This window comes from Triticum urartu, chromosome 6A, assembly GCF_056163025.1.
Source record: "Triticum urartu cultivar PI428250 chromosome 6A, HENAU_Tu73, whole genome shotgun sequence".
Taxonomy (NCBI): Eukaryota; Viridiplantae; Streptophyta; class Magnoliopsida; order Poales; family Poaceae; genus Triticum; species Triticum urartu.
Genome location: NC_141878.1, coordinates 466160791 through 466185872, shown reverse-complemented (window position 1 = coordinate 466185872; position 25082 = coordinate 466160791). Strand labels below are relative to the sequence as shown.

General features: G+C 45.2%; 1 protein-coding gene across 1 annotated transcript; it reads left to right on the top strand.

Annotated features, from left to right (window-relative positions):
* Positions 1 to 6328: 6328 nt before the first annotated feature.
* LOC125514098 (ethylene-responsive transcription factor ERF027) lies at positions 6329 to 8901 on the top strand. Its single transcript, XM_048679354.2, has one exon. The coding sequence runs from the start codon at positions 7418 to 7420 to the stop codon at positions 8198 to 8200; it is 783 nt and encodes a 260-aa protein (XP_048535311.1). The 5' UTR covers positions 6329 to 7417; the 3' UTR covers positions 8201 to 8901.
* The last annotated feature ends 16181 nt before the right edge of the window (positions 8902 to 25082 follow it).

Here is a 25082-nt window from a genome sequence, read left to right as displayed (position 1 = left end):
TGTGTCGTCACATGGTCGTCTTGACAACTATTGCTCTTGCAACTATTGCTATCGCATAGCGATAAAGTAAAGCAATTATTTGGCGCTTGCATCTTATGCAATAAAGAGGCAACCATAAGGCTTCTGCCAGTTGCCGATAACTTCAACAAAACATGATCATCTTATACAACAACTTATATCTCATCACGTCTTGACCATATCACATCACAACATGCCCTGCAAAAACAAGTTAGACGTCCTCTACTTTGTTGTTGCAAGTTTTACGTGGCTGCTACGGGCTTAGCAAGAACCGTTCTTACCTACGCATCAAAACCACAACGATAGTTTGTCAAGTTGGTGCTGTTTTAACCTTCTCAAGGACCGGGCGTAGCCACACTCGGTTCAACTAAAGTTGGAGAAACTGACACCCGCTAGTCACCTGTCTGCATAGCACGGCGGTAAAACCAATCTCGCGTAAGCGTACGTGTAATGTCGGTCTGGGCTGCTTCATCCAACAATACCGCCGAACCAAAGTGTGACATGCTGGTAAGCAGTATGACTTATATCGCCCACATCTCACTTGTGTTCTACTCGTGCATATTACATCAACGCATAAAACCTAGCTCTGATACCACTGTTGGGGAACGTAGTAATTTCAAAAAAATTCCTACGCCCACACAAGATCATGGTGATGCGTAGCAACGAGAGGGGAGAGTGTGTCCACGTACCCTCGTAGACCAAAAGCGGAAGCGTTAGCACAACGCGGTTGATGTAGTCGTACGCCTTCACGATCCAACCGATCAAGTACTGAACGCACGGCACCTCCGAGTTCTGCACACGTTCAACTCGATGACGTCCCTCGAACTCCGATCCAGCCGAGTATTGAGTGAGAGTTTCATCAGCACGACGGCATGGTGACGATGATGATGTTCTACCGACGCAGGGCTTCGCCTAAGCACCGCTACAATATGATCAAGGTGGATTATGGTGGAGGGGGGCACCACACATGGCTAAGAGATCAAGAGATCAATTGTTGTGTCTTTGGGGTGCCCCCTGCCCCCGTATATAAAGGAGTGGAGGAGGGGGAGCGCCGGCCCTCTCTATGGCGCGCCCTAGGGGAGTCCTACTCCCACCGGGAGTAGGATTCCCCCTTTTCTAGTAGAACTAGGAGCCCTTCCAAGTATTAGGAGTAGGAGGGAAGGAAAGGGAAGGGAAAAGGAGAAGGAAGGAAGGGGGTGCCCCCCTCCCTAGTCCAATTCGGACCAGCCCATGGGGAGGGGTGCGGCCACCCTTTGAGGCCTTTCTCTCCTTTCCCGTATGGCCCATTAAGGAACAATATGAATTTCCGTAACTCCCCGGTACTCCCGAAAATACCTGAATCACTCGGAACCTTTCCGATGTCCGAATATAGTCGTCCAATATATCGATCTTTATGTCTCGACCATTTCGAGACTCCTCGTCATGTCCCCGATCTCATCCGGGACTCCGAACTCCTTCGGTACATCAAAACACATAAACTCATAATATAACCGTCATCGAACTTTAAGCGTGCGAACCCTATGGGTTCGAGAACTATGTAGACATGACCGAGACACGTCTCCGGTCAATAACCAATAGCAGAACCTGGATGCTCATATTGGCTCCTACATATTCTACGAAGATCTTTATCGGTCAAACCGCATAACAACATACATTGTTCCCTTTGTCATCGGTATGTTACTTGCCCGAGATTCGATCGTCGGTATCTCAATACCTAGTTCGATCTCATTACCGGCAAGTCTCTTTACTCGTTCCGTAATACATCATCCCGCAATAAACTCATTAGTTGCAATGCTTGCAAGGCTTATAGTGATGTGCATTACCGAGTGGGACCAGAGACACCTCTTCGACAATCGGAGTGACAAATCCTAATCTCGAAATACGCCAACCCAACAAGTACCTTCGGAGACACATGTAGAGCACCTTTATAATCACCCAGTTACGTTGTGACATTTGGTAGCACACAAAGTGTTCCTCCGGTAAACGGGAGTTGCATAATCTCATAGTCATATGAACATGTATAAGTGATGAAGAAAGCAATAGCAACAAACTAAACGATCAAGTGTTAAGCTAGCAGAATGGGTCAAGTCAATCACATCATTCTCCTAATGATGTGATCCCGTTAATCAAATGACAACCCATGTCAATGGTTAGGAAACTTAACCATCTTTGATCAACAAGCTAGTCAAGTAGAGGCATACTAATGACACTCTGTTTGTCTATGTATTCACACATGTATTATGTTTCCGGTTAATACAATTCTAGCATGAGTAATAAACATTTATCATGATATAAGGAAATAAATAATAACTTTATTATTGCCTCTAGGGCATATTTCCTTCAGACATCAGTCCATCTGTCGACGAGCAGGTCCTGTTCAGCTTGAAGCTGTTGTTGTTGTTGTTTCTTTTTCAGGCTCCTTGCGGTGGCTATGAGCTGAAGCTTGAAGCGCTCCTGCTCGAGAGGATCCTCAGGCACGATGAAGTCTTCGTTGTCGAGGCTTGTTTCCTCCTCGGAGGGTGGATGGTAACTATCATCCTCCGGGTCATCTTGTATGGCATGTTCGTCGGTGTTGTCTTGCCTGCTGTCGTGTTCCTGTTCCGATGTAGCCCCCGCGGGGTCTTCACTGTTTTCGGCGTCGCCCGGAGTACTATTTTCTCCGGTGCCAGTGTTGTTGTCCTTTGAACGACGGGGTTAGGGCGGCGTTTGGGCCGCCGACGCTTGGGCTGTGTCTCGGAGGTTTTGTTCGTATCCGGCTCTTCTTTGTCGTCGCCAGATCCTTTAGGTGTATTAACCATGTACACGTTGTATGAAGAGGTGGCCGTCGATCATCTAGTGAATGGCGGGTCTTGGCCTTGCTCCTTGTCGGCATCGTCGTCCATACCGTCGATGTCTTTGGAGCCATAGTCAAGCACGTCGGTTAAGTCATCGACGGTGTCTATGAGGTGGGTGGTTGGTGGAAAGCAAAATTCCTCATCGTCCATTTCTAGCTCGAACCGGACATAGTTCGGCTGAGAGTCCTTCTCCAAGGACAGATTTTTAAAAGATTTTAGTACGTCGCCCAAAGGCGAGTGCTGGAAGAAGTCAACGGCGATAAACTCGAAGATCGATAACCGATCTAGCTCGGTGTCCGCGGACGTACACTGTTCGGAACTTACAACCGGAGACGAATCTGAAGTTCCGTTAAAGCGACTGATGCAGGGCGTCGAGTCCATGTGCGGCTCCAACTCCGCGGACTCTGAGGCCTTAGATGGCTCGATCTACTTTGGCTCTAAGGTCGTTGCAGCAGTAGGAACCATCTCCTCGGTGTGATCCGATGATAGATTTAAGTCACGTTCATCGAGATGAAGGGGAGCGATCGCCGCAGGCTCAAATCCCTTGAAGATCAAGTCTTCGCGGATATCCGCGACGTAGTTCAAGCTTCCAAATACGACCTGATGGCCAGGGGCGTAGCTGTCGATCTGCTCCAGATGGCCAACCGAGTAGGCCCGCAGTACGAAGCCGCCGAATACGGAGATCTGTCCGAGGAGGAAGGTTCCTCTTTGGACAACGTCATTATTGACGATTGAAGGAGCCATCGAGCCTCTTGTCGACGGCACAGTGGAACTCTCAATGAAAGCACCAATGTCGGTGTCAAAACCGGCGGATCTCGGGTAGGGGGTCCCGAACTGTGCGTCTAGGATCGATGGTAACAGGAGACAGGGGACACGATGTTTACCCAGGTTCAGGCCCTCTCTATGGAGGTAATACCCTACTTCCTGCTTGATTGATCTTGATGAATATGAGTGTTACAAGAGTTAATCTACCACGACATCATAATGGCTAAACCCTAGAAGTCTAGCCTATGAATATGGTAATGAGTATATGTGTTGTCCTTTACGGACTATCCCCTTCGGTTTATATAGATACCAAGGGGATCTAGGGTTTACATGGAGTCGGTTACATAAGAAGGAATCTTCGGTCGCCAAGCTTGCCTTCCACGCCAAGTAGAGTCCAATCCGGACACGGTGCAGTCTTCGGTCTTCATGTCTTCACAGCCCATCAGTTTGGCCTATGGATAACAGGCCGGACGTCCAAGGACCCCTTAGTTCAGGACTCCCTCAGTCATATCGTAGCGGCGCTTAGGCGAAGCCCTGTTCCGGTAGCTTCATCATCGCCGTCATCATGCCGTCGTGTTGACGAAACTCTCCCTCGACACTCAGCTGGATCTAGAGTTCGTGGGACGCCACCGAGCTGAACGTGTGCAGATCATAGAGATGTCGTATCTTCGGTGCTAGGATCGGTCGGATCGTGAAGACGTTCGACTACATCAACTGCGTTGTCATAACGCTTCGGCTTACGGTCTACGAGGGTACGTGGACAACACTCTTCCCCTCTCGTTGTTATGCATCACCTAGATAGATCTTGCGTGTGCGTAGGCATTTTTTTGAAATTACTGCGTTCCCCAACAATTACTATATATTATAAATAGCGAGTGTGTAATAATGATGGGTTGGTGTGCGGAATTGTCCTACGGAATTGTTAATAAGATCGGTAATAATTATTGCAATTTTATATGAGGGGGAGGCATGAACTAACATACTTTCTCTACTTGGGTCATATGCACTTAGGATTGGAACTCTAGCAAGCATCCGCAACTACTCAAGATTATTAAGGTAAAAGCCAACCATAGCATTAAAGTATCAAGTCCCCTTTATCCCATACACAACAACCCCCTTACTATGGTTTAAACTTCTGTCCCTCTAGCAACCCACTATAAACGAATCATGAACGTATTGCAAGACCCTACGGCGGGAATCCTTCACGTGTGAATCTAGTTGGTCCTAGTTGACTAATTAGAGCTTGGTCTAGTTCATTGAATCCTCATAATTATAAGCCCAATGTGGTTCTAATCTCCTCCCTCTAATTCTCTAGTGACGATTAGCTCTGGACGGCGAAGCGCTGCCGGGTCATGAATGTTGCATGCTTGCAACCAAGTAGAGAGGTCGTGCTTTCGGTCTTCGGTTCGAGGACTGTTCGTGGGCGGTTTGCGGGATCGTTCATCGACAGTTTGAAGGACTCCAAGTACGATTTACACTAACACATACTTCTTCTGCTGCAACTCGGTGCCGACAACGATCGTGATTCTAACCCGTTATGCATCTTTATATTGATCTTGAGTATGCGTAGGCGTGATTTTTGTTTTTGTATTTTACTACGTTTCTTAACATGAGCGACATTAAATATCTATTTCAAACTCGGCAACATGAGATAAGGGCCATCATGCGTGAGCACAAGAGTGCCAGCCACACCCTCGGCCAGATGGGTCGATCACTCCCTAAGACAGCGGTGTGGTGACTATTTGCCCTACTAAAATTGAAGCTATATGTAAGCATGCTTGTAATGACTTGGTAAAGTAATGGAAGAGTCTTATTCGCAAAAAAGAAAAGAAAATCTAATGCACCACTAAAATAATAGCTCAAGTTTGCACCTCTTAATGGATTGCATGAAGAACTCCATCTTGCTCGTATAGGAGGTGCACCGTCGAGGTCACCGTTATCACCAATGGAAAGATCCAGGCGCCCGAGGTAGGAGACAACCCATACCTGTAGTGAACGAAAAGCATGTTTCCGATCAACGGATCGGCAAAGACATGACCTCATGAGCCACAGATTGGCTTCTAACCATCGACAGCGCTAGCGCCTCCGTCACAAACCTGGCCCACGCACCTGAGTCACTGTCTACCTATATGTAAATTTCCTCTATTATGAATGCACAAAGGACTGTCAATGAATTTTAGTGCAGCACATTACGATGCCATGCCTGGCCGCCAGATAATGAGCACATGTCTGCTTGAGCATAGAAACTCCGCGTCCTTTTTTTGCGGAATTATAGAAACTCGGCGTCCGACCAAAGCGCTCATCTCATGAGAGTTCTGACTGGTCGTGTATCTATCTCATTTCAAACCGAAGACATGGTCAATTTTTATTTCAAAACGTGCATATGTTGTCTATTATTGTTTTTGAAAACAGTAAAATCGAAGTGGCTCACATACATGAGCATCATATGCTGCCTATTGGATGGTACACTTCCCCATTGACATACACCCTTGCTTTCGGCAGGCGAACAGAGCATGGATCTCTAGCTTATAGATTGCATATGATAGTAGCTTTATAGCATTGTTATTTGCGAACAGAGTATTTTATTTGACTTCTAATTTGGGAAACCGTACAAGCACCGATCGAAATATTTATTCAACCGAAAAAGGGTTCAACTAAAGTTGGATGCATAGCCCTAAAAAAAAGAGTTCGATGCATATAATATGGATGGACTGCTGATTTAGTTATCACTTTACAGAATATATAGCTCGATTTGTACAGAAAGAAAGAAAAACTATGTGCGCACTGCACCAACCCCAGGTGCATGCATGTGTCGCCCCGTCTAGTCCAACACAATCGGCAGGATATTCGTCAACTCCCGGTCTGAAATGGCCACAGCCCACAGGGCGCCGATATATGCCGTGCCGAAACGTAGCAGGAGTACGTAGCTTAGCTGCGGACACGACGTGTTTGCGAGGAGCTAGCGGCCAAAGGGCCAAAAAGGCAGACAAGAAAAGCGAGCTAACCAAAAGCCCCCACCTGGCAGGCATCCGGAGGCCACCACCTGTCAGTCACAGTCACGGAGAGCTGCCCCGCTGGCCGTATCTTTCGCTAGCCCCTAGAGAAATTATCAGCAATCACACTGAGCGGTCCGATCTTAATTTCCCAATTAAGCCCCACAAAAGCCGGGCCATCAATTAGGACAGCGACGTCGCCATCTCTGCTCGTTTCGGCCCCGCGAAGGTAAGACGAAGCAGGGAGCACCGGCAAGGGGGTAGTAAACTCGATCCCGATCAGCTGCTACTAATACTGGCAGCGTGCTTAATTAGTTAGGTGGAGTCTCCTCAGGCGCCAGCTCATCGCAAGCCATACACACACTCTCCCGCTCAAACAACGCGGTCTGGCTAGCTGCCTCCTCACCGCACCTGCATGCGCGCGGCGCCGCGCTCCTCTCCTCTCTTCTCCGATGGAGAGATCAGCTTTTCACCATGGCGGACCTCACGCTTCTCCCCCGCTTCTTTACCAACCCATATATACCTCCCAGCCTCCTGGCCTCATGCCGGATCTCACGCTTCTAGTTCTCCTCGTGCGCTTCTTGACACCTCTACCTACCTTAGCTCTCCTCTTTCAGACTGCCAGTACTCCACTGCTGCCCACAGCGCGCGCGCACACACACCTCGAGACGACGAGTACTTAACGGCTTACCCACCCGGCATACACCTGCGCGCACCATAGATTTGCTAGGTTCATAGGCGCACTGCAGCTCTGGCATGTGTGTGTAGGTGTGTGTGAATATATAGAGGGGCGTGCCCTAATGGTACATGGCTGAGCAGCCTTCTGGAGCCTCCTCGTCTGCTGCCGGTGCTGCTACTCCTCAGCTGCAAGTGCAAGCTGCTGCTGAACCGGCGACCGAGCTTTCCCCGGGTGCTCCTGCCTCGCCCCATTCCCCGCCGGTTCACCTAGGCGAGACGGTGGGGACAACGACGGCGTTGGCGGCGACGAGCTCCGGGGAGCCGTCGCCGCGGTCCACTGGGAAGCACCCCTTCTACCGCGGCATCCGGTGCAGAAACGGCAAGTGGGTCTCGGAGATCCGCGAGCCGCGCAAGGCGCGCCGCATATGGCTCGGAACTTACCCGACGGCCGAGATGGCTGCCGCGGCCTATGACGTGGCCGCCCGCGCGCTGCGCGGCTCCGACGCCGTGCTCAATTTCCCCGGCGCCACCGCCTCGCGCCCGGTCCCCGCGTCTGCCTCGCCGGAGGACATACGTGCGGCCGCAGCCGCAGCCGCGGCGGCCGCCCAGCTTTACAGGCCGCACGGCGGCGAGACGCCTGATGGCAGTGCTTCGACTGCCGCGACAGCGGAGGAGCAGAGACATCACGGCACAATAACAAGCGGAGGCGCCGCCGATGACCGCACGCCGCAGCATCAGATGGGCAATGAGGACTTCATGGACGAGGAGGCGATCTTCGAGATGCCGCAGATGCTGCGCAACATGGCGGCGGGTATGATGATGAGCCCGCCGAGGCTGAGCCCCACCGCCTCCGACGAGTGGCCCGACCCGCCGGGGGCCGGGGAGAGCCTGTGGAGCTACCACGATCCCTAGTGAGTATTTTGCATTGGCTTAAGACATGATGACCGGTGAGCTGGTTGGTACGTGCTCCAGTACTATACCAGTTACTAAACCTAATTAATCCGGAGTACGGCAGTGGATGTGGATACATGGCGGGGCATCGTCCTCTATCTGGTATATATGCGTGTGCCATAATAGTGGTATCACTGGGCGCTGGACTGCGATATTATAGCTGCTACCTAGATAGTACTCGCCAGTTACGTCAGATTCGATATTATGTTCTAGCTAGCTACGTACGGTCATTTTCGCACATAAAGTCCGCTCGTTGATTCGCTTGGCTTATTGCTCGTTTTACTATGAGAGCAAGCAGGCGCCACGTACCTTTTTTTTCTTTTTTTTTCTATAAAAAGCGCCGAGTGGATCGCACATCACCGGGAGACTAATGCATTGTAGCTTTTGTAACAGTAGACATAAAAATATTTGGCGGTGGATAAACTAAGATGGACGCGGACGTCCATATGGATCCAATTTTCCTTTTCTTTAGTGGTGTCTTTTGGCTGTAGTTTATATGTAGGAGTAGTATATTATGAATTGGGGAAGTTAGCCGTTGAGAAGAGCAAAAGAGGGAAGAGTTGGTGGGCAATCTGTTATCTGTTGGATACTGTGATCGATGAAAGATCCATGCGCTATGTTACTTTTTGACAACAAATCAGATCAGCAAGATTCAGCACGAAGATATCTATGCGAGTCAATTTATTGTGGAAAAGAATGGGATTTGCTCTGCTTGTAGTAATATACTCCTATTTCACACATGAGTCATAAAACGTCGAAGCAAAACACAGTTAGCTGAAATTGTCAAAAGGTGACATGGATAAACCGGTCAGTTGCTTATTTGCTACGTCGGTTTCTCCAACCAAAATGCTCTTGAGATCTCATAATTGAGCTGCTAAACGACAGTAAGTGGGTTCTTCATGTTGACATCATATTCTAAGATCAAAGTAGTACAAGAGCGCTGGTCCATGGTTCATATCTGTTCATGCTTGATTTTGCTATACATGCTGTATATGCCAAAATGAACACTAGCCCTATTTAATAAATAAATAAATAACAGTAGCCAACACAATTACTTGGTGAAAACACACATATATAGTCAGAATTTTCACAGGTACACAAGCGCATATAGGCAAAGCACACGACAAGATCTAATTGGCAAAAGCCAAAAACAAAACAAAGATATCAAATTGTCGTATTTAAAAGCCGGTTACTCTACCATTGAGTCAACAATGCAGATGAAAAAATGATCTTAGGTACGACATAAATCCAAAACACATTGGAATTGCACTGCACCGGTTTGTCAATGAATTGATTGATGTACACAATCCACATCGGTTTTATATATCGAGTAGGCTCACGCGTGTGTATATGTTTTTAGAAAACAAGTGCTTGTCCGGCTTTAGTGAACTGAACCCTTTTTAGCGTTTAAAACACAGGTTCATCAGACCAATGAAAACATAAATAAGGTTCGACACAGACCCATCCGGGTCAAAGGCCCAATAGCTGACACACACGACAAACATACAACATAGCTCAATTGATCATTCTCCATGATGATTGCTCTCCTCCCTGAGAGCCTTTGCATGACGACGAAGCTTGTTACACATCGCCACAAGTGTTGAGGCCTCCGGCATCTTACTTAGCGGCTTCCACAGTTGTAAGAATATAGTCATTTTATATAGTACGTTAATTGTCTGTATATGTGACACAAAAATTTGATGTATGAGGAAATGCATGTGGCATGCCAAGCAAGCATATCTATCACTCTACCACTCGAATATGTTGTCACTTGACAATGTCTACTATCATTTTCTTAAGCTCCAATGAATCATTAAATGATGGACCTACACATATGTTTTTCATAAGCCAGTAGAGGTCCTCTTTTAGAATTTGAACACCTATCAAAGTCCATATAAAGCCACCATCTGTGGTCTCCTTTTAGAATTTGAACAAGAATCAAAGTCAACATTCATTGCCATATATTTTTACTCACCGTCTGTGGTTTATTGGTGATTGTCCTTCCATTCAGAAGTATAAGGCGCCCATGTATTCCACGATTTATGTTTGAACCAAAATTAGTTCATCAATGTGTGTCTTACCTAATAGTATAACATTAACATTGTAGGTTTCAGGGTTGAATCTGGCCAATGGTGTCAATAGAGAGCGCACAATTTAGCACATCCTTTAGAAAATAGAGAAATTTGTAGGGGCACACACAGGCGGGTGCAGCATGCATGCAACCACACATTTGCTCTCCCAGCATGGATTAAGCCCTTGATTACTCTCTCTCTCTCTCTCTCTCTCTCTCTGTCTCTCTCTCTCTCTCTGTGTGTGTGTGTGTGTTGGGGGGAGGGGGAGTCCATGCATGCATGCTTTTGGCAGAGTAGCATGCTTCACCCACATCACCTCCCATACTATTTCATTTCATTTCCAAATTTGAACTAAAAGTCCAAATTAAGTTGAGTTTGCATATTTGTGTTTGTTGTGATGAGAATTTTCGAACAAGACCACTCTTGAATACAGTTTGCCATTTTTTTTTTACTAAGTTTCAAATATTAAACTTGAATGTTGTAGTATTAAGTTTGTACCAAGTTTCATTTTCTTTTAGGGTTTAGCACTTAGGGCTTAGGGTTTAGGGTTAGGGATTAGGTTTTATGGTTTATGGGTTGGGGGTTAGGGTTTAGAGTTGAAGTTTAAGTTTTCAAAACTGGTGAATTTATCATTCGATCTATCAAGTTTTAGTAGTTGAAACTGGGTGAAGTTTTATAAACTTGTCAAAACATATTCAAGAGAGCTCTTGTTTCAAAGCCCCGTCACAAGGAACATGAATATGCAAACGAAATAAAAATTAGACTTTCGGCTCAAAAGATATAATAGATTCAAATTTAGAAGTCAAAAGATAAAAGCATGGAAGGTGGGGTGTGTGGGGCATGCGATCTCCGCCAAAATATGCGCCAAAGCTGCACGCATGCAATAATTAAGCCTAAACACATACACAAGTGTCAAAATCTTGCCGTAATCTGACAGTCTGAATCCACGAGCCCCCCCCCCCCCCCCCCCCGCGTGGCATGTCATAAGTGTCTACTGGTAGAGAGCTCTATGTCCATGCGACAAACTATTTCTCGATTACCAGCCAGGGATTCACACATACATATACATACCACAGATATGATATAGACCAACAATACATCCGTGAATTTACATGGTTTGTGCATGCAAGTATTTTGATCAAGAGTTCAAGTTCTTTCTGTGAACCTTACAATACATACTCCAAACCCTTTTTCACTGTCCTGAACTTAGATCTTTTTGCAAACTTACACTAGGTAGTTCACACCCTTATCTTCTATCATGAACTTACAAGCAGTGGTGGAGCTAGAATGAAATAGCATGGCGGGCTAATCTAAAGGAGAACACGATATTTTTCAAGCGTCAAATCATACTACCTTCAATGGTACTAGCAATTAACCCATGGCCAGTAATTCTTAAAACCGTTGCAATTCTGAACCATCTCATTCCTTTTGAAAACCAAACTAATTCTTCGTTGACTGGCCTTACCCATGGTTAGTTATGTAGTATACACTAATGTATTGAAATTACAATTTACAAACTTCGTAAAACTGAATAATCCGTGCTACCAAATCACTAACTACAAATTTCAAATATCTATAGAAAACTTGTATTGAGAATTGCATATGATGCCACTAAGAGCAATCAGGTGAAAGAAATGATTTTTTCAGTACAAGAAAAGGAAGTATTTTGTGCACAATACATGTGTGATGGTGAAGTGTTGGTCTGGTCTGCTCGCGCCTCGTGGACTGGAATGCAATAGGCTGGCAATTAACTACTCATAGTGGGGAGTAACTTAGACTAGTAACATGCATATGTTACTAGTTTATGTTATAGCCTCTATAGTGGGGAGTAACATATGTGTAGTGTTATACAACACTTTATTTATTATCTTGTAGACTCATCTTGTCTTGGTATGTATGATGTTACTCATAGTATGAGTAACTACCTATGTTACTTAAACCATTTCTGTCCTCATTAAATCATTGCCATGTAAACAAATTTGCTGAGTTGGACCTTATGTTACTGCTGAACTTACTCCCACTATGGGCAGCCTAAGGCTTCAAACAGCAGGTCTCTCGTCCATATTAACGCAAGCTGAGGAAAAGTCACGCATACAGGCTGCTGACGCCTCACGGAGTGAAGTGGGCATAGCTAATTTCCTTTTTTGCTTTTGAGGAGGGCGGGCCACGGCATGCTTTTGCCTACACGTAGCTCCACCGGTGCTTACAGGGCACTAATTCATGTACTTTTTTTCATCTAGAAGAGTTGATTTAAATAAGATTAACTATAGACTAGTAAGTCATATCACTTTGTTCAGTACAAAGTATGACTGTGCATATTGACATGAAGTATAACACGAGTCAATGAAGAAATCAGTCTTTGCTCTGAAGAGGCTGCCCAGCTCCATTGCCATGGAAATCACTATCCTTCCATGCTGGAAGATTTGGTTACGAAGAAAAGGTAAAATCTAGAGAAATGCAACTCCATATATAACTTCAAGCATGGAAATACTCCAAGGAAGATCTAAGCCTGCTTAATCACAGAATTAGGAAGAAGCGTGATATTATTGCTTTCATGCTTGGGTACACACATAGTTCTAATTCGGTTTCATTATGTTGCCCAAAACTGGAATTGGCTAATCTTTTATTCTTTCTTTATTAGTTAGCCTAGTAAGGGCATCTTCAACGCCGACCTGTAAATTTCTTCGGTATATGTCTGTTTTTATGTCCAAACATGGTCCGCGGACATAATATGAGAGAGCAAACCAACGCTAATTGCGAAGTATTCGGTTTTGAGGGGGAAAAGTAGGTGGGCACCATGCATGTGGTGGAATACTTGTGGGATGGGAGGAGAGAGAAAAGAGGGGGGGAGGGGGGCGTGCATGGGGGGAGAGATAAAAAAGAGGGGCCATGATTGGTCAATTGCATGTTCGGACTCGGGCAAATCTCCCAACTTTTATCTACACAATATTGGAATTTAGATGCACGGACAGCTTCATGGACTGATACAGGTCATCATTGAATTACAAAAATGAACAAATATATCCAACCAAACATATACCGGTGTTTTACAGGTCTTTCTTGGAGATGCCCTTAGAGTTTTCTCCTTTCTTCTCTTTGCTCTTCTCCCATTTGTATTATACCTTCTATATTAGTGAAAATGCCGTAGAACAATTATTCTACGATGCAGTGCTTTAGAAAAATTAACAGGAAATGATAAGGGAAGTGAGCAGTTAAATTTATGTACTACCCTAAAAACGTCTTACATTTTGAGGTGGAGGTTGTATATATATGTACAGTGCAATTCCTCGTAGTCGAACGCCCGTTGGTACTTGCCAGCAGGGGCCATTGGAGAACCGGGACATGACTACATGCGCTAGTTGTGGTGACGTGACCCGAGACAAGTACCGATCAGTGGCTACCCCTTGGAGCTGCCGGCGGTCAGGCGCGTGGGCTGGCCGGTACACTACCGCCGCACATGGGACGGGGCGAGAGGATCGTGGGACGTCCATGGACGGATGTGCCTAGGCTACCTGTGATGAGAAAAGGAGATCCATGGGCGCGACAGGCTCCTTTACCAGGGGGGTACGGTGCGACTGTTGCGTCAAGATTATGCATGCGTGTCCCAGTACGAGAGAAGGCGACGGTAACTTTGCGCCGGGCGGCGGTGGGCCGGCCGCCGGAGGAATCGTAGCGCTGGCCTCACGGACGTGCGTACCATGCGTGCCGTGTGCCTGTCGCTGGGGTGCGCGACCGGCCGTGCGTGCTGAGCTAGGAGGACGCGGCAGCGGACAAGCGCAAACAATGGCACCGGGTCACCGTACCACTACCATCGGGCTTCCGGGACCAGCCCCGGCGCGCTCCAGGAAACGCCGGTCGAGTACATGGTTCGGATAGTTGGGACGATCACACATGGGCCGGTTGCCAACTTGTTGGCGAATAATTAGTGCGCAAACATGTCCTATCTGTCTGGTCGTTCATGTACGGGGATTAATTGGCGAGGACGTACGACAAACTACTATAGTACTGTGTACTACCAGAGTTACGAGATGTTGCTTTTTTATGGAAGGTACATTACTTTGATACTCCCTCCATTCCAAAAATGTACTGCATATAGATTTTTCTCAAAGTCAAATTTTATCAATTTTGACCATGTTTATAGAGAAAATGGTCTATATCTACACTACCAAACATGTGCATATGGAAATATAAGGGCATATTCAACGGCAACCCGCAAAATTCTTCCCGCATCCGTCTGCGGGCGGGGGAGACCAATCCGTGAACACGGATGCAGGAGGCTGCCATCCAACCGTAGCCGCATATATTTTGACAATAAATCGAACCAACATGACGTTATTCGATCAAACCGGATGGATTTTGATATAAACACGGCGGATTTCACTGAAACTGAGATAATATGTACATAAAACCGGACGATATTTTGTCCAGTGAACTAAAAATCATAAAATAAAACCCTAAACTATCCTATACTTGATGGTGACCTCGTAGGATGCCGGGCTGGCCGGCAGCTCCTCCTCCATCATCGGCGCCCGATCCGGTGTCGGAGTCATCGTCGTCGGGCTTTGGGTGGCGGAAGGTGGCGGCGTCGCGGCAAGGCTTCCCAGCGGCCGCCTGACGATCGCAGATGATCCTCTCCGATTCCTCCTATAACATGCGCAATGCGCCCGTGGCCACCGAGGACGTGGGCTGGGGGAGAGGGCGGCGATCATTGGAGGAGGTGTCGTTGGCAGATCTCGGTGACAGGCCATTCCTTGCCGTACATGGTCATCTCCCCATCGAGGCGGCGGAGACGACACTTGGCCGTCAGAGCGGTCCAAGGCCCAGGCGTAAGCCAGGTTCGGGTCCGCCGCGATGTGTGGCGGCGGGACGTCCGAGTCCGCGAACTTGGACCGGCACGCGGCGTTGCGGCTGTCCCGCCGGCAGTGCTCCTGGTCGGCGTACTCCTGCATTGTCACGGCGCTCTGGGACGATGAGCAGTTGTTGCCAGCCTCGCCGCTGCAGAGGTAGTGAGAGTGCGACCGCGCGTCTTGGGCAGGGGCGGTGGTGCGCAATGCTCCTCCTTGATGACGCGTCGGGGCGGCAGCGAGCGGCGCTCTCCTTGATGAAGTGTCGGGGTGGCGGTGAGAGCCACTCCTTGACGCGCCTGGGCGGTGGCGAGAGCCACTCTTCCTTCACATGGCGTCCGATTTGGACGTCGCGGCTGTGTGACGACGGAGATCATCGAGGGGATGGCGGCTCCGGCTTCACGGGGAGGAGCGTCCCCAGTGGCGGTGCCATGCCATTGATGTCGATGATGGAGCGACGGAGCATCAACTCCATCTGCTCCTCAAACTCCGCGTCGGTGGCAGCGTAGAACCGGCCCAGCACCGCCAGTGCGGATTGCTGCGGCGTTGGCAGATGGTCCTCCTCGTCACCGTAGGAGATGACGATCTCCGCCTTCGTCGAGGAGTCGCTCGCTGATGAGGACGACGCCCCCGAAGTTCGAGGGCGGCGTCGCCACGATCCGCCAGATCCCGACCCGGAACCGCCTGCCGACACCTACGCCTAGGACTTGCCCATCGCCGGAGATGTGGAGGGAGATGGGAGGGGAGAGGGAAGCAGGAGGAGGAGGATGCAATGTGGACGGCGTCAGACTGCGGCTTATATAGCAGCGGCCAGGCCATGCGAAGGGCTGGTGAGCTGCTTGAATGCGGCGCAGCCACCGAAGTTGATTCCTCGGGAACCTGCGTCCGCATTGAACCGGCGGCTGCTGAGAGATCGTCTCGGTCAGCGCCGCCCTCCCTTTGTCCAGTCACATCACAACATCAATGCCGGCCTCTGCGTGTTCTGGGTCGACATGAATGCGGTGCGGTAAGCGACACGTGCATCAGAAGGAAAGCACAGGAGAGGAGGGTAATGGTTTTTTGGTGGGCCAGAGTGGTCAGAAGCGGGCGTGGGATTGATCCGGACTTCCGCAAAGCCTCCACGTTTGTCTTCGGTTTGTGGGGGAAATCGTGTCCATACCGCGCGATGGACCGATACAAGATTGTATTGGATGGTCTCCGCTGTCCGGACAGCACGGTCCGGACGCATGCGAGAGGTTTGCGGGTAGGCGTTGGAGATGCCTTAACTCATGATGTATCCAATGATGTGCATTTGGTATTCTAAATGTACATATTTCTTCTTATATATATGGTCAAAGTTTGTAGTGTTTGAGTTTTAGACAAATTTATAGGCACTATGTTATGAAAGGGAGGGAGTATATATTTGTTCATCGTGATGTTGCATTCATATTAGTTCATCTTACAAGTGCCTTGTACGTAAGTATAATAAATCCCCAAAAGAACTTAGTTGTAGTCGTGCAGCTCTGTGATGAATCACCCGGTTGGTCACCCATTATTGGGAAAAAGAATGTACAGGGTTATCTTAAGAAAAAATGTCAGGTCATACCTGTAGATCTATAAGAACATCTACAGGGTTATCGGACGATAATTTTAGAGAAAAATGCATATTTCAATCTCAAACTCATATCCTAGTTTAACTTGCAATCCTGAAGTTTAAAACTGATTAGGATATGATCTTGAACTATGAATATCATTTATTTTGCCCACCAGACCACCGTGAGCTGATTTTGGCCCGTTGACCATCCAGTCAGCAAGCCAAACAACTAGGAGGAAAATCCTTGTCTCGGCCATCTCCCGTCGAACATGATCATCATGGTGTCAGGATGCTCATCCTTATGCAAGGTGTTGATGTGGAAGAAATCGACTTAGTCGTATGTGTTAACTTCGTATCTTGCAATCGTTTGGTCGTACTAGACGTTCAATACCCGGCTTAAAATTAATCTGAATGGTTGTGTGCACCATAATGAGGAGGGCAGCCTCGCTTCGAGGTTCTTGTAGGTCGGAATTGTTCATCATGCATGCTCTATGGACATTTTGTTATTTTCGTTTGTGTAAATCTATTTAAGTCGTATTGATACCTGTCATCTGCAGTCCACACTTGCATCCTTGATGCTACCTACTGAGACGGCCTTCACCGCTCCCGCCTTCTAAGCGTTACTCTTCCTTGGCCACCATGCATGCGATCTCTGAAATGTTTTTGTAGCAGCATCCTCCGTAATTTTTTAGAGGGTACGGAGGCTACGTGCAAATAGAGTTGTTGAAAGAGCAACCTTCATAATTTTTGCTTTCCTATCTCTCAACGTCAAACACTTAAACATTTCCAACTAAATCATCATAGGCTCCAAATAAATAAACACAAAATGAAGTAGCATGCACACATTCAACTGACATGTACAAATCAAATGTCATCGGCTCCCATGTGTGCACCGTCCCCTCCTTCTGTGTGTTAACTGCTCCAAGCCATCCTAGAAGATTACCGCTTGCCTGATCTTCCAAAATGTTCTTGATGTGTCATCCATGACATTTGGCTCTAACATCATCAACCAATTGACCTCGACAATCTTCCATTGTGGCAACCGATTGTCCTCAAAGTGAAGCCTACGTGCCTCTATACCATCCTTGCACGTTTTACTTTCATGCATTTGTTTCCACCACACATTCTTCTCTTCTAGCGTCCTCTCCTCCAAATCCATATTTTCTTGTTTCCACTTCTTTGCCAACTCCTTTGTTGACTTGATCAACTCATCAACATGTCTTTCATCGCCACCACAATTCATTGTCTTTTGAGCATCTCCTATAATCTCCTCCTCCCGTCGCACCTCCAAACGCCTGATGCCGGATAGGGACTTCTAGGCCTCCTCTCCTCTCCATCACCATCATTTTCTATCATCACCCAATTTTAGAGAGGAAGATGTACGTGACCTCAATAGTTTGAAGGAGCGTCCTCATTCCTTGTGTTCCACTTCTCGTTGCCCTCTGGTTCTTTCGAACAATGTCGATGGCCTAATGCTTTGCCTTCTCTTTGGTAAAATTCTTGTAGCTTTCTTGGGCTATCCCATACTACAACTTCCAAATGAGCAATGAATTGATGCTAAAATTTATAGGCAAATGCAGTGTTTAAAAGAAGATAAGAGTGCTCTGATATTCGTTAATGGTGACACTACTAGGAGTCGAGTTCCCAACTTGCTCCAAACAACCAACCCAATGGCTGCATATATGTTGAAGTTGATGACAAAATCATCTTTGATGCATTTTCAATACTTTGCACTGGTATGATTTTTTCGATGATCACATCCATAGTGATATCTTATCATGCCAACACCAGAGCAACTTCATCTTCATTGGTTTAGTTTGCAGCCTAGACGACTTTCTTCCTAGAAGCTTGTGAGCCCTAGAATTTATCCAATTCGGCTTCTTTACTATCATCATCCAATCACTCAAAGTGGTGAAGTGACGTTTCATCAAGATAGAAATCATGACTACCCAAATATCATGGATCATCATTTGCCTCCACCGAATCACCCATCATACTCGTCAAGAAGCATTCACTATTGACCAGAGATCGACCGAAATGCATAAAATTGATAGAAAAGCATTAGGAGACACAAAATATTGCACAATTTCCATCATTGTTCCACTATTACATTGCATCTAAGCATACAAATAGATTGAAAAGGGGAGCCAATTCAGCGTATCACCGAACACTTTGGAGTTCATAAGTGCCACTTCTTCGCCAACCATCGTGATGAAGGGATGAGGGGGAGACATCCACCTTCTTCCTCTAGTTCATATTTGTTCTTTGTTGTGTCGTGGTTCAACGACTTTAGCAGGTGGCCGGAGGACGAAGTAGACAACATTAGCAGGGTTGTCAGTGACATATTTGATGATATAATGGCCTAGGAGGTGGTCATCCGATGGTATCGGCGTGGGATTTGTGGAAGGAGCAGGAGGCAAGGCACATAGTCTGAATGGGATGTGACAGAAGGAGTCCATGGTATTGCCCCGAGGTCAGCCAGAGGCAGTTCTACGACGATGCAAGGGAGGTGGCATCACGGACAAGAGTAGTGTGGAAAAATGTCTTCCATGCCAAATCATTTTTGGGATGGAGTGCACTCCAAAATACCCCCCCTCCCCAACCCAAACCTCCAAAAATATTGACGATAGAGTGTGGCATAACGACTCTACTAGACTTATTTATCTTGTTAAAATGATTATAGGGACGATTCTTACGGTGATTGGCATGTTTTAATGACCTTGCTAGAAGTTCTCTAACAGGCTGTACGTTCTTTTCCCGCTAGTTGGCAATCTCTTTCTTATAGCCATTCTTTTCTCTGACATTCTACTTGCAGCAAGATCTCCATTTTCGTCTAGAGCTGGGAGCACAAGAATTTTCTCTAGTGATTTATTACCACCTGAGAGGAAGGCATATCTATTTTAATAGTTATGCACATAAAATCCGACTGCAGGAACCATAGCAAATCCAAGAATGAAAAAAATGGACTAGCTACTACTCTAGGAGATGTCAAATCCGACCTACATTGGGGGTTGAGGGGATATCATGTGCTTCTAAGCTTTCCATGATCCATTGATACGTGCCCACGTTAGTCGTTGGATCTTAGAGCCAAGGGTTAGGGACGAAGCTACAGGAACTACATGTAACTACTCTACTCAAGGGGGTATGCGAAATTTCCAAAGCTCCTCAAATGGTTGTTGGTGATCTCAGGTCCAGTGGTCAAGCTCACACTAAATCATGGGAGCAAGCTCCCTTGGAAGCACGAGATATTTTCACCTACATCAGGGTGGACATCATTTTCTTCTTCTTCGTGTTCCTCTCGAATTCACTTTCGTAACCAAGATCCTCCCCAACTCTCCTCCCTTTGCACTCATCTCTAGATCATCATTTATTTATGCACTAGAGTTCAAGAGAAGAAGGGGAGGCTCAACATGATTATATACTTATGTTGGCCCTCCCTTTCGCTTTTTTGTTGATGATTCTTCGTCGGGGAGGTGACTTCATTACTAGCATCAACAACATTACTTGAGCTCTTTGATTCTCCTTGGCTACTCGGACAATCATTGCTTGAATTATATCTTGGACAAGCTCTTTTGCGATCATATGGTAGCCAAAGCTTCGGCCCAAACGGTAAGTTTCCGTGGGTCCTGGAGTTGGTCAATGCAATTCATAATTTCCTAGGTGGACGCAGGAGAGGCATAAGTGTGGCATATTCTCATAGAGGATGTCACATAAATCTTGCTTCTTCCCTCACACGGAATCAATCAGTACCCAGCTCCTAAGTGGTTTATTTACATCAATAGAAACCCTCACACGCAGGAAGACACCAACATGATCAAATTGGATCGAGGTAGCCTACTTATCAATTTGCTTTTCAATTTCCTTCCCAAGCACCATATCTTAGATTATGGGCAGGTTCAGGACCCTGACCAAAATTTTCCCCATCTGGCCTCACACAATCCCTGAATTCAGCTAAGATCACAAAGTTTTGGCTCACATGCCATGCCGATCCTCCCCAGATCCGATTGTGATCCCTTTATGGCTCAAACTTGGCCATGAACATATTTCCCACTGGAGTGGAATTGCGGCCCCCTGAGATCCACCAAGGCCGGGCGAAGAAGAATGGTGATAGTTTGGTTGTGGAATAGGTCTCTCTAGTGAACTATGCCTGCTAGCACCCACTTGGTCAGCGGAACTTCGACTAGGTCATCGATGATCAAAGGCACCACCACCTCATCTGTGATCCCTAGTTTTTCCAGTGCCTGAATCTAGGGTTTCTCTTTCCCTCCCCAATCCCTTAGAGGCTAGGGTAAACTCTCCCCTCTAGGCTTCGTCAATGAGCCCGTGGATTCGCTTCCCTTTGCCTGCCGCTCCGGCGGTCGGTGGCAAGGAGGAGAATCCTGATACATCTCCAATGTATCTATAATTTTTTTATTGTTCCATGCTATTATATTATCTGTTTTGAATGTTTTATATGCATTAATATGCTATTTTATATTATTTTTGGGACCAACCTATTAACCTAGAGCCTAGTGCCAATTTCTGTTTTTCCTTACTTCTGAGCTTCGCAGAAAAGGAATACTAAACAGAGTCCAAACAGAATAAAACTTCACAATGATTTTTCTTGGACCAGAAGACACCCAGGGGACTTGGAGTCCAAGCCAGAAGAACCACAAGGCGGCGGCAAGGGGGGAGGGCACGCCCTAGGGGGGCGCCCCCTACCTTGTGAGCCCCTCGGAACTCCCCTGACCTAGCTCTTCCTCCTATATATTCACATATATTCCAGAACCACCAAAAGCATCCACGAAAACACTTTTCCACCGCCGCAACCATCTGTTCCCGTGAGATCCCATCTTGGAGCCTTTTCCGGCATCCTGATGGAGGGGGATTCGGTCACGGAGGGCATCTACATCAACTCTATTGCCCTTTCGATAAAGCGTGAGTAGTTTACCATAGACCTACGGGTCCATAGCTAGTAGCTAGATGGCTTCTTCCCTCTCTTTGATTCTCAATACCATGTTCTCCTCGATGTTCTTCGAGATCTATCCGATGTAATCTTCTTTTGCGGTGTGTTTGTCGAGATCCGATGAATTGTGGATGTATGATCAGCTTATCTATGAATATTATTCGAACCTTCTCTGAATTCTTATATGCATGATTTGATATCTTTGTATTTCTCTTCGAACTACCGGTTTGGTTTGGCCAACTAGATTGGTTTTTCTTGCAATGGGAGAGGTGCTTATCTTTGGGTTCAATATTGCGTGATTTAACCTAGTGACAAAGTAGGGGTAGCGAGACACGTATTGAATTGTTGCCATTGAGGATAAAAAGATGGGGTTTTCATCATATTGCTTGAGTTTATTCGTCTACATCATGTCATCTTACTTAAGGCGTTACTCTGTCCTTTATGAACTTAATACTCTAGATTCATGTTGGATAGCGGTCGATGTGTGGAGTAATAGTAGTAGATGCAGGCAGGAGTCGGTCTACTTGACACGGACATGATGCCTATATTGCATAATCAGTGCCTTGGATATCATCATAACTTTGCGCCTTTCTATCAATTGCTCGACAATAATTTGTTCACCCACCATATTATTTGCCTTCATGAGAGAAGCCTCTAGTGAAACATATGGCCTCGGGTCTATTTTTCATCATATTAGTTTCCGATATACTATGTTGCAATCTTTTATTTTCAGATCTATAAAACCAAAAAACCCAAAAATATTTTATCTTTTGTTTAGTTTTATCTATTTCTATCATATCTCACCTTTGCAATTGACCGTGAAGGGATTGACAACCCCTTTATCGCGTTGGGTGCAAGTGTTTTATTGTTTGTGCAGGTGCATCTATTGGGGACTTGCACGTTTCTCCTAATGGATTGATACCTTGGTTATTAACTGAGGGAAATACTTATCTCTACTTTGCTGCATCACCCTTTCCTCTTCAAGGAAAAAACCAACACAAGCTCAGGAAGTAGCAGGAAGAATTTCTGGCGCCGTTGCCGGGGAAATCTACGTCATGCCTACCAAGTACCCATCATAAACTATCATCTCTTGCATTACATTATTCTCCATTCGCCTCTCGTTTTTCTCTCCCCCACTTCTAAAATGATTTTTGAAAAGATTTGCCCTTTTCTTCGCCCTTCTTTTGTTCGTCTTTTCGCTTGCTTTTTGTTTGCTCGTGTATTAGATTGCTTGATTTGTCACGATGACTCAAGATAATACCAAATGGTGTGACTTTTATAATACTACTAATAATGATTTTATTAGTACTCTGATTGCTCCCGCCACTAGTGCGGAATCTTATGAAGATATTGCCGCTTTGCTGAATCTTGTTATGAAAGATCAATTTTCCGGCCTTCCTAGTGAAGATGCCAAATCGAAATAATTTTTTTTAGTTGTGTGATATGCAAAATAAGAAAGATGTGGATAATGATATTGTTAAATTGAAGCCATTTTCGTTCTCACTATGAGATCGTGCTAAAACTTGGTTTTCATCTTTGCCTAAAAATAGTATTGATTCATGGAATAAGTGTAAAGATGCTTTTATTTCCAAGTATTTTCCTCCCGCTAAGATCATCTCCCTTAGGAACGATATTATTAATTTTAAGCAACTTGATCATGAACTTTTTGCACAATCTTGGAAGAGGGTGAAATTGATGATACGAAATTGCCCTACTCATGGTTTAAATTTCTGAATGATCATACAAATTTTTTATGCCGGATTGAATTTTTCTTCTAGAAATCTTTTAGATTCGGCCGTGGGAGGTACTTTTATGGAAATTACTTTAGGAGAAGCTACTAAACTCCTAGATAATATTATGGTTAATTATTCTTAATGGCACATCGGAAGATCTTTCACTAGTAAAAAAGTGCATGCGATTGAAGAGAATAATGTTTTGAGTGGAAAGATGGATGAACTTATGAAATTGTTTGCTAGCAAGAGTTATTCTATTGATCCTAATGATATGCCTTTGTCCACTTTGGTTGAGAATAATAATAAATCTATGGATGTGAATTTTGTTGGTAGGAACAAATTTGGTAATAACGCGTATAGAGGTAATTTTAATCCTAGGTCGTTCCCTAGTAATTCCTCTAATAATTATGATAATTCCTACAAAAATTCTTATGGAAATTATAATAAGATGCCCTCTGATCTTGAGAATAGTATTAAATAATTTATGACTTCGCAAAAGAATTTCAATGCTTTGGTTGAAGAAAAATTTCTTAAGATTGATGATTTGGCTAGGAACGTTGATAGAATTTCTCTTGAGATTGATTCTTTCAAAATTAGGTCTATTACACCCAAGCATGATATTAATGAATCTCTAAAAGCTATGAGAATTTCCATTGATGAGTCCAAAGAAAGAACCGCTAAGATGCGTGCTAAGCTAGGTTGGTTTGTAAAAGCGTGTTCTTCTAATTTTTGTGAAAATAATGAAGAAGATATTAAAGTGATTGATGTGACTCCTATTGAATCTTTGTTTTTAATATAAATCTTGATAAGGATGGTACTGGAGATGAGTCAACTTTAGTTAAAAGGCGTCCCAATGATTCGGAGTTTATACATCTTGATTCAAAAATTGATAAAAGTAGCAATGAACTCACTCTTTTGGATTTTAAGGAATTTAATTATGATAATTGTTCTTTTATAGATTGTATTTCCTTGTTTCAATCCATGTTGAATTCTCCTCATGCTTATAATCAAAATAAAGCTTTTACTAAACATATCGTTGATGCTATGATGAAATCTTTTGAAGAAAACTTTGAATTGGAAGTTTCTATTCCTAGAAAACTTTATGATGAGTGGGAACCTACTATTAAGATTAAGATTAAAGATTATGAGTGCCATGCTTTGTTTGATTTGGGTGCTAGCGTTTCCACGATTCCAAAAACTTTATGTGATGTGTTAGGTTTTCGTGAATTTGATGATTGTTCTTTAAATTTGCATCTTGGGATTCCACTATTAAGAAACCTATGGGAAAAACTAATGATGTTCTTATTGTTGCAAATAGGAATTATGTGCAAGTATATTTCATTGTTCTTGATATAGATTACAATCCTACATGTTTTATTATTCTTGGTAGACCTTTCCTTAGAACGATTGGTGCAATTATTGATATGAAAGAAGGAAACATTAGATTTCAATTTACGTTAAGGAAAGGCATGGAACACTTTCCTAGAAATAAAATTAAGTTTCCATATGAATCTATTATGAGAGCTACTTATGGATTGCATACCAAAGATGACAATACCTAAATCTATTGCAATATGCCTAGCTAGGGGCGTTAAACAATAGCACTTGTTGGGAGTCAACCCAATTTTATTTTTGTTGTTGCTTTTTTATTCAGTTTTTCAGTAAATAATTCATCT

What these genes read in the sequence shown, in the direction of transcription:
- LOC125514098 (XM_048679354.2), top strand. Translation starts at nt 7,418, where the DNA reads ATGGCTGAGCAGCCTTCTGGAGCCTCCTCGTCTGCTGCCGGTGCTGCT.